This window comes from Pithys albifrons, chromosome 2 (assembly GCF_047495875.1).
Source record: "Pithys albifrons albifrons isolate INPA30051 chromosome 2, PitAlb_v1, whole genome shotgun sequence".
Taxonomy (NCBI): domain Eukaryota; kingdom Metazoa; phylum Chordata; class Aves; order Passeriformes; family Thamnophilidae; genus Pithys; species Pithys albifrons.
Window position 1 is genome coordinate 59,119,814 of NC_092459.1, and position 14,373 is coordinate 59,134,186.

A 14,373-nucleotide genomic window follows, 5' to 3' on the forward strand; every position below is an offset into this window, starting at 1 on the left:
AACTAAAACATGGTACAATATAAGTACAAACAACTTGCAAAGTCCACCCACATTAATCTGGGCTAAACCCACAGGTAGTAAGATATTTTTTCTAGTCTCTTAAGTAGCATGTCATCCAGGCTTTCTGGAGACTGCCATCCAACCAGCAGGTTTCCTATCCAACCTACAGCCAAGAACAACATTTAATTAGCATGTTTAATTGATCTTGTTAACTGTTAGGGTGGACAGCTTTGATCTCTCCTGCTGATAGCTAGTTTAGGACTACAAAAGAAACTGGGGCTTTGCATAATTGCCAAGCTTTCAATGTGCATTTTTTAATTTCTTACATTTCTCAATCTCCCTTTCTGTTTGTGCTGCACTAGTACTCCTGTTAACAGGAACCGAAGCACATGCACTCATTTATTGTTTCATTTATTTGAGCATGAAGGGGGAAAAAAGAAACATGAGGAAAGGGAAATTGCCACTCCTTCACCCAGAAACGGCCAGGAATTACCATAGTGAATCTGGCCTGCGCAATATTAAGAACAGTATTCCTTGGCTGATGGCAGCCGGCACCAAAGAAAGACTTCAGTAAAAGATGCAGGAATCACTAAGCACATGAGGGATAATCTGCTCCCCAGCCCCCTTGAAAGCCTCAATCTAACTTCCCGCTGATTAGAGGCTGGTTTAAATTCCAGGACAGAGGTTTTGAGGAATGTCAGTGGCTTTCCACTGGGTTGTTTTATGTTTGTTAATAGGTTCATCCAAAAAAAAAGTCTCTTCTGCAGGAGACTTGTATTAGCAGCTTAGGAGAGAAGCCCGCAAGACCAAGATTACTAGCTCAAACTGAACCAAGCTGAGACTGTGCCAACACTAATGGGAAGAGAAACTTCTGAGGACATTTTAGTGTATCCTAAAATATGTAGCAACCTTCAAAATAGACCCTAATTGAAAACAACTAAATACAAGTATGTTTAATTCATTAACTACCTCTCCTAAACTCTGTTTTCCTGAATGATCAAGCCAATCAAAAGATCTACGGAAATAAATGTTCATAGGTGGTGTATAATAGGTTCTGAGCAATGTACAAAGCAGCTCGACATTTCAGCCAAAGAGTGTCAACTGTTTTCAAAACAGCAAGCCAAACCCTCACCAAACTGAATTCAGCTGGAGCTTTGCCACTCAGCAGGACAACGACTTGGCCCACCATGCCCATGGGAAATCTTTTTCTAACTCAGACTTTCTTCCTGCCTATTTGAAATGAAATCTCCTTTGGATCAGGTTGAATTTCCACAGATAATTAGTCTTGCACTAGCTAAATAAAACAAGAGTTATATTGCTTCTGAGCAGCAAACTGAATAATTACAACAGGGTAAAAGAGAAAATTTCTTTTTCCTTTTTTTTTTCTCAAGGGGAACTTAGGAATTAACTGTTTAACATGGTTGAACTTCGCTGTTGAATCTTCGTATTACATGACAACAGAGAGAAGTACCACAGTTTGATAATCTCAAGCATCTGCAAAGTATCACAAACTGTAGCTCCTAAATAGTGCTAGAACAGAACTCGTCACCTGAGAGCCTGTCTTTTCTCACAAAAGCTTTCTAAAATAGCACACCATGGTTTTGTGGTTGGTTTGCGGTGTTTGGTTGTGGTGTGGTTAGTTTTCCTTTTGCAGGGGGAGGGGTGTGTGAGTTGTCTTTTTTTTCCTAAACCTTTTTCTAATGAAGATTTCTCCTTGCTGTTGCAGGATGGTGAATATCTTGTATTCTCTGACCGTACACCAGAAACTACAGAAAGTCATCCAGCCCCTTCATCTCCTGCCCACTGCTGATACTGTCTCGAATAATGCTCATTTTTGGTGGCTAGGGATGGAGGAGGGGTTTTCCTAGGAATAAGCTGAATAAAGCTTCCTGTTCAGCTAAAGCAGGAAATGTGCACCAGTACTGCCTTGCACACAAAGAGTGGAAAATACTTACTAAACAAAATAGCAGGAGATGAAGTGCAAATTGGATTGTCCTTCCATCATGCTGATGCCTTATCCTGGAAAAGGCTTTCAATGCAGACAAATAGAAAGCCATACTCCCCACCCCCTTAAGCCTTTGCATTAATGTGCTTAAACTTGAAAAAAATACATACATACGTATACACATTCTGCGTCAAAATCAAATTATTATACTGTGCCTTTAAAACCAGATACTGAAGGATTTTAAACAACAACAACTCTAATTAGGAGGCAGCATTTCCTCCCTCCCACAGAATGTTTCTTCTTGTTAGAACAGGAGGTACAACTGGCCAAACCCCATCCTACTGCTGGAGAAACTGAACCAGAAGTTGTCATTAGGTTAACCTCCCAACACCTCTCTCAAAACATCTCTTCAGAAAAACTTTAAAATAAATAGCATACAGGATTGAAGGGACAGCCTTTTAGTCTGTTGAATCATTCTGATTCACAGAAAAGAACAGTAGTATTAATTTTTGCATAAATATCAGCAGATGATAGAAGACAATTATTAATGGAAAAAATGTCCTCACAACCTATGAAAACAATGACTGTTTAAGGCCTCGCAGCATTGCCCAAAAGCTGGCCTTGAAATTCATGCAAGATTCTCTGCTGCCATCATATGCCTTTTGATGAGCTCTGATCACTTCAAAGAGGCACTTGTCCTCACCAACCCCGATGTTTAAGAACTGAAAGAGATTAAAAACTGCATCACCTAATGCTAGGGCACAGCTGCAGATGTACACTCCTAGAAAATGAAAAGCAAGTCCCATGGTGTAAAACACATTACAGCAGCTGGATGCTGGAAATATATGACAAAACATCATGCAAAACAGCAAAACACATAAGCTTAATGAAAACCTGATGAAAAAAGTACCGAATCTAATTAATTCTCTAGGCATGGCTAGTGCAGCTGAACTAAGGTCATGAGTACAGTATACTACACTTGAATTTTATAAATCATCTTGAGCCATCAGTGCCTCCCACCACCATGAGTTATAAACCAGTCATCCACCCATGGGGACATGTCTCATCACATGTCAATGTCCCTGCTTATGGTGCAGCACCCTGTTCATCATACAAAGCTCAAATATATGTCAGGAAAGCATTTTACTAATTCATCTTATAAATATCCTTGTATTGAAATAGAGTCAAGCAAAAGTTTGTTCAGTTGGGAGGCATAAAGAGAAGCTTCACTACCACCCTAGACAAAAAGTTTAAGATGGCAAAACTAAACCAGAGAGAACAGAGTCATTCCAGTGCCCCCTGATTTCAGCAGTGAACTCCTGAAAAATCAACCATCACCAAGACTACATACATCCAAAAGCTACCTTCAATATCCTGAAGCAGGCATGAAATTAAAACTGTCTGAGTACATGTGGCACATCAGTACAAAATCCTCGGAGAGCAGGCCTCTCAGCTGAAAGGCATGACAGGATTACAGCCACTCTTGACAGATAGGGAAGGTTTGAAAAGACGTGACTACTGCAATATAGCACATCCCTAACCAGTTTGCCACACCAGAAAGTTCTCTCCCACATAGAGCAATGAATGAATGTTCTTGAAATAATGTGTTCACTATGGGATAGCAAGGTCTCCATAACAGAAGGGAAACAGCAGAGACCATTTGAGACAAATTTACCTATTAATACTTTAACATCTATATCTAGGAGCATATGAATCCTGTGCACATACACAAAGACACACCATATAGGCAGACAAGCAAACACAGTAGATGACTGTAGAAAATGACTAACTGAAGACAAAGAGCTTTGTTCTGCCTGCTTTCCCTCCCTCGCATCCCTGCCCATGCTCAGACAGGAACAAACACTAGTGGATCCCTGGTATCTGAAGGGTACTGCATGGAAACTTTACTTTGAAACACAATTACAATAGTACAAAATAAGAAAACCCTACAATTTCAAATTATGCACTTTTCTCAAGCACCATGGACATACATAGTGTAACTTCTACCAGCTGCTAGTCTGCAGCTACTTCTCAAGAAGTAGTTGTGACCCAGATTTGAGGTTTGCTAGTCCTTCTCTGGTCCTTCCCATACATTGTGCTGGGAATTACAAAAGTCACCCTGGGACCTTTGGTTCTAAGAGGAAATTATTTTTGGAGCCCCACACAGAGAATAAAAGCCATTTATTCAAGTAGAAATTACCCATTATTTGAAAAGCAGACCTACAATGTCCTATCCCCTCATCCTGAAAGACAGAGCAAAATACTTAACTCATCTGACACAATGTCATGCTGCACCTGGGTATGTATACGTGCACCACAAGAGGTACAGTAACTTACAATATCTGCCCCACAAGAAAAGGTTTATGATTATAAGAATCTAGTAAATAGGAAAGAAATTAAATTTGTTTTTACAGTCCTGCACCAGCAAACAGCTTTCTCCATGAGGCTTCTGTATTGTCAAAAATGGGAAGGAAAAACCCCCTTGCCATTGTTAAAACCATTATTAAACCGTTCTCTTTGTTTTTCATATATTTCCCTTTAATAACAGGAACAGGGTTAAACTTGCAGACAAGCCTTGATGACTTGCATTATAAGACATGATTCTAACTAGAACTAGTCATCCCACCTGATCTCCCTGAACAGCTTACCATATATGTAGAAAGCCTATGAGAATTGTCATGGCTTTATGTGCAATTTCATGTCAATATGCTTAGCCTACAAATCAATTCCTTGCAACTGACAGGCAAATAAAATAATCTTCCTCTATAAAACAAACAAAAAACCACACCCCACCCCCCACACCAACAAAAACAAAAAAACCCACCCAAACCAAAACAAAACTTAAAAAATATATTGGGAATAAATACTCATTAATTCTTTTTGACTCTAACAGGTGAGACCTTTGAAAAGTATTAGCAGCAGCAATGCAGCTTTCAAGTAGCCAAAGACAGCAGAGGTGCCACATAGCAAAGAATTTAAAACCAAACAGAGAAAGCCAAACAGAATGGCATCCAGTTTTGGGCATACCAATGACAAGAACAAGGATCATCAAATTAAAAGCAATAACAGGCTTAGCCCAAAAAACTGAGTTGTAACAACAGCAACAACAAAAAGTAGAAAATATATAATTTGTTGAAAATGATGACTATGAGAGAATACAGTAACTGTGAGTCCGATACATGGAGAATTTCAGGTTTTGCCCAGTACAGTACCAGCCTTATTTCACCCTTCCCTTTAGATGCATTCCATCAGTGTATGGTAATCATTAGAGTACTGTTTAAACTGAGATAAACAAATACTGCTCTCTATCAGGGCATCAATCTAATATACCACTATACTGCAGATATCCTTACTAATAACAGTTTCTCATTTCAACTCTGACTGCATCATGCCATGCCAAACTAACATAACTCTACTGGCCAGAAAAGCTTAGGGTATGCCTGTCCTGGTGAGGAAGAAATGCTCCTTAAATTTGTCACACAATTACAAATCAACAAAAAAGTAAAGCTGGTTAACACAAAACTCGAGGCTAACACTAACAAACCACAAGATTTAGTAAGGATGATGGAGGTGTCAGCCTTTGGAGACACCATATACTTAAGTATATTATAAGGAATAATTCCAAAATGAAACAGGTAAATTACCCACACAGGGTTCATACACTTGTGAATCTTATCTGTGAAGGGCCTTCCTTATCAATTTGCTCATAATTATGCCATATGCAAAGTAGGCTTTCTACTTTCATTCAAAAGAAAACTATCGGTGGTCTCTGAGCAGCAACCCTATGTAGGTTGGGGCTTACACCTTATACGACTGCCACAAAAGTTGCAACACAGTTCTTTGGGCTCCTAAATGTTTACAGCACATTGAGAAAGCGAAGTTGATGTTGCAAGCCATCTTTCCCACTGTCTGTGAGGAGCTTGGACATGCACAAACGAAACTCCATGTTCCAGATACAATTTTTATGGGATCCTTTCTCCGAAGTTGGACCATGCTCAGAAAAACCTTTTCAAAAAACTATGTAGGTGTACAATTAATCACATCTGAGAGGCCACTTTACAGGTTCTAAAAGAAACTTTAGAACCACCGCCCCATGCTGCCACTACTTAGGCATCTGAGTCTGAATCAGGATCTTGCTGTTTGTGTTCCATATGAAGTTGAAAATACCACTTTGGGATAAGCTCTGCACAAAGAACAGAAGCTCGGGAGAACCGAGAGACACAAAACCAGCTGCAAAGTACATCCAGGTTTCTGTTTACTGAGGTCTTCCCATGTACATACAAAAGAATCAATCAGGCATGTGGGCTGAACTGTCAGAAGCTCGGCTGATCCCACGTTTAGCGCAAACCCGGCATAAACATACAAACAAACTCCCCCGGGATCACCACGCTATCACCTCCCGGCGCTGGCGGTGCTGGTGGCCCCCCGTCCCCGGCCAGCCCGGTGCCCGCTCTGCCGACACCTTCTCCCCAGCGAGCAAGGTTCCGCCAGACAGCAGCGCTGGGAAAACACCCGCAGCCACCGGCCCCGCACGCTGACACCGCCCCTCCCGACTGAGCGAGCGACATCCAGCGCCGGAGCCACCGGGGCCGGGTCAGCGGGCGGGGGATGAGCAGCGCCGCGCTGCAGCCCGTGGGACCCGGGAGGAGCCGCGGTGTGTGCGGGGGCAGTCGCCGCTACCTGAACACGGAAAAAGCGAGACGAGGACGCTTAAGTTTCCCTCTTCCATTTTTTGGGGTTTTTTGTTTTTTGTTTGTTTGTTTGTTTTTGTTTTAAATAAGTAACTAAAGCCCAGCCTTCCGCGACAACCGCCCCGCCACCGGGCGGGCGTCCTCCGGCCGGTCCTCCCGCTCCCCGAGCCGCCCCGCCACCGTCCCGTACGAGCTCGCAACGGCGGATAGGGGTGGTACTCACGGATCTTGACTTTGCGGTGGTCGAGGCGGGCGAGGAGCTCCTCCAGGGCGCCGAGGCGGCGCTGGAGCCGGGCGTTGCGGTGGCAGAGGGAGTCCGCCTCGCTGAGGATCCCGCCGAAGATGTCGCCGGCGCAGCGAGAGAGGTCGGAGAGCTGCATCAGCAGCGACACCAGCGCGTACGAGCTGACCTGCTCCAGCGTCCCGAAGAGCGGCACCGTGCCGCGGCGGCGCCCGCCGCCCCCCTCTGCCACCCCGGCGGGGTCCCCCGGCGCCGGGCCGCCCCGCTCCGCGCCATCCCCGCCGGCCTCCTCCAACCTGCACAGCTTCAGCGGTTCCAGGGTCCGCAGCGGGAACGGCATCGCGGCCGGGGCACGGGGGGCAGCGCGGGGCACGGCAGCGAGAGGGGCGTGGGAGAAAGCTAGGCGTCCCTGGCGCGAAAACTCTTCATCCGCGCAGCGGCCGCGGTGACAAAAGTTCAGAGAGAGGAGAGGGAGAACAGCACAACAACAACAAATGAATCGGGACGGGAGGGCGGCCTGGCTACGCGCTTCGGGGCCGGGGGAGATCCACCACCGCCGCCTCGGCGGAGGGGGAGCCCCGCTCGGCGCCCATGTGCGGGAGTGGCTCCCGGAGGCGGGAGCGGCCCCGGGAGGAGGGAGGGGATGGGAGGGGAGAGGAGGGGGAGCGAAGAGGAGCGGGGCGCAGCACCGCCGCACGGCGGGCGTGGGGAGAGCCCGGGGCGGCCGGGAGGCAGGAAAGAGCCCGGCTTTCTCTCCCCAGAGTGAGGATGGGGCGGGGGAAAGAGGAGGAAGCGTGGGAGGGGGACTGAAGGGCCCTGGATGCAGCCACAAAGGAGGAAAGCGAGACAGAGGAGGAAGAGAAAGAGCCCGGAGCAGCCCCACCTGGGGAACCCCGCACCGTTGCAGGCACTTTTCTGAACGCACCAAACTCCAAGCCGAAAAGTGAGAGCTGGAAAAAGAGGAGGAGGGAGGGGCGGAGGCGGGGGGAACCTCCACGAACCTGGGAAAAGCAAAAGAAGCCGCCGCCTACCTGTGGCTCCCCGAACTGGAGCCTCACCCTTCCTGGCCAGCCAACAGCCAAGGTAGTTGCTCCCAGCCCGGCCCCGCGGCGCTCGGGCCAGCGGGGCTCCGCAGGGAGAAGCCAAGCCCCTGCGCTTCGTCTGCGCCGCCAAAGGGGCCAAGCAGGAGAGGGGGTAGGTCTCGATTCAGCCCCTTCCTCTACTGCGCCGCTGGTTAGGCTGAAGGTGCTGTTTCAAGGGAGGGAAAGAAGAACAGCCTGTCTGGGAACGGCGAATTGTTTGTGGTTAATTTTTAGTAAGATCGACACTAAGGTAAGAAAAGCAAAGTCTGGCCTAGGCAGCGCATAACATCGAGTGTGGCAGCACCGCACGTTGAACGTATCGCTGGTGTGGACGACAGGCAAGTTCCAGCCTTAGAAGCCCCTGCGCTTTTCCCGCATAGGACACAATCAGCTCTTCACGGAGATGACGGCTCTAATGAACTATTCCCTACAGAACCAATTTAGCCTACTAGCACCTGTCAACAGCTGCTATTTAATTTTAATTGGACAATGCCCTACTGGCTCTGGCTCCTGCTATATGATAAAGAGAGGAACCCAATCCCTCTCTTCTTGTGGGAAAGGGCCCTGGGGAAAAGTGGTTGTATAGTCCCTTCCTGCCTTAGCCTGGCTCCAGCTCCTGCTGCAGCTGATGAAACGATGTGATGAAAGAAAGAGGATCAGCTGGAGAAGGAAAGGTCCAGGGACATATCCATGGTGGCATTCCATTTGCATCTTGGGGACACACAATTTGATGTAACAAAATATTCTACATCATACTATCATCCATAGTTTTAGCCTTGGTTACTTAAGGGAAACCTGAAGAAAACTATTCCACCAGTAGTGTTACAGAAACTCCTTGCTGCATGTGGGCAAGGCTGCAGGCATTGGAATACAAACCAAAAGTTTGGTGGCATGTGCCAGGGTTAAGATCTACAGGAAATGTGTGTAGGTGTGATAGTCACAGGAAAAATTGCAAGTCGTTAATTCTCTTATATTAATTAAGGAAAGTTTCATCTTCAAATATTTCTTGAGTGGGGGGAAGGGAAGGAGGAAGCAATGCCATCTAGTGTTAAAATATAAAGAGCAAACCCACCTTTCTTAACACCTCTGTCCAAACAGGTTACTAATGGATAACTTTGCAATTTGGAATGTTCCCACTGGTTTTCTGTTACAGACAGAAAACCAAGTGCACATGTGCAATATTTCTAGAAACTGATGAGAAGAACATGGTGCAAGCAGGCAAAATGGTGTTTAATCAGGGATTTAAGCACATAAGGAATTTGAAGCAATAGTCGTGCAATGGGAAAGCTGTCAGGATTGATTAACAGAGGATGGAAAGCAGTCATTCTCTCATATTGAACTCTTCTGGTTTTCTTTTAGGACATAACGTCTTCATCAGTTCTTAGACATGTTTGCTTAGGGTACTTGTTTGATAAAAAAATGTATCCTGTTCACTGGCATGTTTGAATGGAGAGGAGTGATTCTTTGTATGTTTTGTTTAAACTATAGCATTACCATAGGGAAACCAAGTATGAGATGGATTACAGTATCAAACACAGTAGGAAGAAAATGAACGAAGAGGTCCATTCAAGTGTCAGGTGAAAAGAACCCACAGCAACACATCTGCTGGGGCAGATATCATAAGACTGTGAGCATGTCTGTTTGATTGAAAATCACTAATTTTCAAGCTTAGCAATAAGTACTTTCAAAAAGGTACATTTACCATTCTAAAATAGTTTCTGAAAATTCAGATCAAATCCTGATATTGCAAATATTTTTGCATTTTCTTACCTGTAAGTGGGGAAAAGTACTTAAAACAGATTTGAGCACAGAGAGAATAATATCAAGAAATCAAAGCTTTAGACAACACCTAAATGCGGTAAAAAGCCTCAGCTACTGTGAGTGGAATTTCACTGCCAGTGAAACCTACTTTACCTATTTCACTGGTTTATGTGTTTGCAAGCTGTAAAATAAATGACTGTGACTGCTTGAATATTTCTGGTGGAAAAAATGTATCATGAAAAACAAGGCCTTTTAGGACTGCCAGTTAAACCAAGTTAAGAAATAAATCTGAATTTTAAATGCACTGATGTTCCTGAAACATTCAAAGTCTGTATGCTTATTCCAGTACAATACTTTTTTCTCATTAGTTTATGTGGTCTGTTTTTCTGGGATGGGTTGTTACTATATGGAACATTCAGAAAAAAAGGTATTAAAAAAGATGCAAATATTGAGTGACTGAAATGTGAAGATCATTTAACTGAAACCAGTAAAGGGTGATCTCAGAGCTTGATTCTTCCCATGTTAAAGGAAGGGACATAGGAAAGGAAATGAAGTTTGAATACTTACGCAGTTGCAGATTTAAAGTATTCATCGTGCTGGAAAGGAAGCATTTAAAATTTCTAAGGTCAGCAGAAATACAGACTTTCTTAGGGACACCCATCCCCCTCAGATAGCTGTGCATATAGTCTACCTCCAGTGCTTATGCCTGGAAAATGTTTCCTTTTCTGGCAGAAGTGCGAGGATGCTCCTGACTTTTTTAATACTACCACAGGCCCAGGGGACTCTGAGGCAAGGCAGGTACCCCTGGCCAGGGTGGATGGCAGCCCCAGTGCTGCTCCCTGCTGTCCTGCAGGCCTCTTCCCTCAGGTGAGCCATCCTCACAGCTCATGCCCCCACACATTCACACAACACAGTTTTTGGCAATTGGGGTGTGTAAGTGGTAGGAGCTGCTTTCCGTTTAGCTGCATCCACTGGAGAAAGGAGGCCTGTGAGCAATGTGTGCAGCAGTCACTTCCACTTGCACAGCTAAGCCTGGCAGACCTGTGACCCAGTGTTCTGGGTCTCACACCTCCAAATATTCTGTCAGTATTGGAAAAGCCTCTCAGAAGAGGAAAAGAGCCTAGAAAATTGAGATGCAAGGGAGAAAGGTAGACAAAAGGACAGCAGAGACCTTACTAAGTACTTCCAGTCAATATTGATTTCATTTTTAATGAAAGTCCAAGTTCACTGGAAAGTTCATTATGTCTGAATTGTAGCTTTCATCCTTCAGCATTTTAAGCCTCAAGTTAAATTACCAAATGAAAGACCTAATGACTTTCATGTTCTATTTGAAGAAACAGAAGACAAGTCTTGTGGGACTTACTCATCACCTACTGCAGAATGAACGCTGCTCTTCCCTCAGCTTGCTTCTGCAATCCCTTGAGGCTCTCAGAAACAAATAGTGAGCAGTAGTACAAGAGCCACATGGCTAACCACAAATTATCAGACAGCTCTTCCTGAAATTGCACTTACATGCCAAGAAGGTAGTTGAGATGTAGTCAGTTGGAGGCACCAAGCTCATCCATTGTACTTTAGCCCACAGATTCAACCTATTTGCCTGTGTAGCCTAGGAAAACCCAACTAAGTGTTTAAACAGAAAAAAACAACAGTACAACTTGGAAGGATGGAGGAAGACATTTCTTGGTCAGTCCCAGAGAAGCTCTAATGAGCTCTGGTTTATAATTGAGAAAGCAAGTTGAATGTCCTGGGCACATAGCATATGTATTTTTCACTTGCTTTGGCTGTTGAGCTGTAGAACTTTGGTGTAAGCTTAAAATAGAGGCAATTCTGCAAGAAAAGTATGTTTTCTGACATTTTATTCTTTCTTGGTTAACCAAAAGTATGTGGATGCTCCCAGTCCTGTTGGGCCACTGGGCTCTTCTAATCATCATGCCTTTCATTTCTGTCTTCAATAGAAAACATTTTTCAAAGAAACCTGCACAAGACAGACAGAAATGGGAGTAGATATAGCTCCTGAGAAAAGTAAATGGTACCAGAATTTTGCCCATTTCTGTCCCTCATTACTGCATAATTTTTGTGCATTATATAAATATTATAAAATTATAAAATTAATTACCACAAAAAATTATAACTCTTTTGCTATAAATTTCTCTAAATTTCTACAGTACTATATTAGCCCACAGATCACCTTTGCCTGATGATGCAGCAGAACTTTCAATACTCACTTTTCTTCCAGTTTACCTATATCAGGAACTGGTATTTTTGTTTACTGGAATTCTTACCCAGCATGGCCCAAAAGACTTCCTCCTTGTCCAGAAATGGAATCTCGTGGATATTCTTTTAAAACTATTAGTGGAACTTCTCTGATGATAACAGCCTTCTCTCTGACACAGATTACTTACAAGATCCTATTTTCCTGGACATTTATAATTTTAAACTTTTGTCAGCCTCAAGGTCTCCTTGTCTGGCATGTTCCTGGGTCATGCACCTGCTTGAAGCCTGGAGTTGAGCTCCCTTTTCTATTTTGTTCTGTAATATTTTTGCTGATTTTCTTGACAGTGTTATCGCCAATAAACAAAAGCAGCAGTGCAACTCCAACACTTTCATCCCTGTTATTCAAAGAACTTAGCAGATGTATCCACATTTTCCTAGTAAATGAGTTTATTATTTTCTTGAGCACTGTCTTAATGGTTCATTGCATCAGTCCCAATGATTTTTCTGTTCCTGCTCTCTTTTCTCAGTTCTAACATTAAGCTGAAACTTATGCAAGTCTGTCCAGCTTGTGGTTTAGACCTTGAGTTGTTCTGCTATCTGGCCTCTGAGCTTTTCCAGGCTACTGAGCTCTGCATATCTACACAAGAGTAAGTCACCACACTCTGTTCTGCCAGCTTAAAATCTCTCAAACCCTTTCTCATTTTTCTATCTATGCACAGTTGTCTTTGGATAAAAGCCATGCTAGTAAAGGTACAATGGGACAATCAAAGCTAACTGCAGTAGGAATGACACCATGGAGGAAACGGTAGTTGTCAGGGCCAAAGGATACAATTCAAAAGCACACTAATGAGGTGTAACAGCTCTTTGCCTCCTTTGCCTTTAAAAGAGGGGCTCTCCCACTGCTGCTTCCTTCCTTCAATTCCTGCCTACAGATGCATGGTCCGTAGCTTGCTCTGCAAGCATCTGAAGTCATCAGTGTAGCTCTGCGGCATGAAAAGAGGCAGCTGATGTGCTGTAAAAAAATTGCAGGAAAAAGTACTCTGCACTTTAAGACACAGCAGTATGTTAGGTCATTCTCAGGGGACCAGAACAGTGGGGGACATCTAGGCTCTGAATAGAAACACATGCAAGAGCTTATAGAGCCTATGAAAATACAACTATTGCAGAACAGACCCCTAAGAGCTTGAAGTGATCATCGGAGCTTTTGGTCCTTGTGTTCAACCAAGTAGATAGCAAAAAGAAGACTGCCAGTCATTATGGCGATGCTGGACTCAGAGACAACATGCCTTTAGGTCTCCAGTTCTTGGAAAATGGAAACAACCCCAAGCTGTATCTCCTCAAAGAGAAACCAAGTTATAAACCAAATATTATATCAATGTGTCAGTAATACTATCTGTGGAGTTGCCATACTGTCCTAGCTAGAGCAGCCGGGACCACCTTACTGTTGTGTGGGTGTAACCAAAACTGTGTGTGCTACACCCTCTATATCATTTCTAACAAACTGTTAATAATGGATCATTTTTAGCAGCTGCCCAGGGCACACCTGACCTCTCAGGCTACAAGCTGGGTGTTAAAAGAACCCTGTGAAACAGGGTCTTCATGCCCTCCCCTCTGGGGAGGCATTAGCACCTTCACACCCAACCTGAGGGGTCATGTGTGCTAATGGGCCATCAACGAGTCCAAATATATCCCAGGACTCACAGAGTTAGAGCACCCATTGTGGAACCCCTGTTTCTGGTGTTACTGGGCATTCCCACCTGAACCTAACCATATATAAACTTGGTTTTTGGGGACTTCTGGTACCACTTGTTGGATGCAGAGGAGGACCTTAACTTCAACAGGACTGCAACTGCCACTCTCGACCAGACTGTGACCATCATCCTCACCAACAGGGATTTTTTCCTTTCCTTTTACTTTGGACTCAGGGGGAACCATGTGGGTCTCAGCACAGGGGCTAACAAACACCATTCTGTTTGTGCCTCAGGGTGCTGGGTTATACATCTGGGTTTTGTGGGTTAAAACCAATTTCTCTTTGTATCATTGTATTTATTGTAATCTTTTTATTAAATTGTAACTCTGATTTATAATCTCTTTTGAGTTGAGTTCATTTGTCCTGACGGTTTACCTTTGAACCAGCACACATACTAATTTTCCTCATTTGATTGAGGCATTTCTGTGTCTTTTAACAAAGTGCATTCTGCACTTGCACTTTCTCTGTGGCAGAAAAACTTCTGATAAATTTGATTTTTATAATTGATAAAGTGTTTAGTTTTCCGCTTCACAAGAACTTCAGCCATCAAAATATCATGGAATCACAGAACCATAGAATGGTTTGGTCCAAAAGGGACCTTTAAAGACCATCTAGTACACCCCAAACAGAAACACTTTCCAGTAGACCAGGTTGGTCAAAGCCCCATCCAACCTGACCTTCACCACTTC

General features: G+C 44.1%; 1 protein-coding gene across 4 annotated transcripts in view; it reads right to left on the minus strand.

The window, feature by feature from the left end:
* NHSL1 (NHS like 1) overlaps positions 1-7,817 on the minus strand; it is a 192,111-nt gene extending 184,294 nt beyond the window's left edge. For 3 of the 4 annotated variants that reach the window (XM_071549172.1, XM_071549171.1, XM_071549170.1), the window contains exon 1: positions 6,860-7,817. In XM_071549172.1, the coding sequence (XP_071405273.1) occupies positions 6,860-7,217 (358 nt within the window). In that variant the 5' untranslated portion in view covers positions 7,218-7,817. The remainder of the gene's footprint in view (positions 1-6,859) is intronic. The other variant, XM_071549169.1, reaches the window with a different exon arrangement.
* Positions 7,818-14,373: the final 6,556 nt, after the last annotated feature.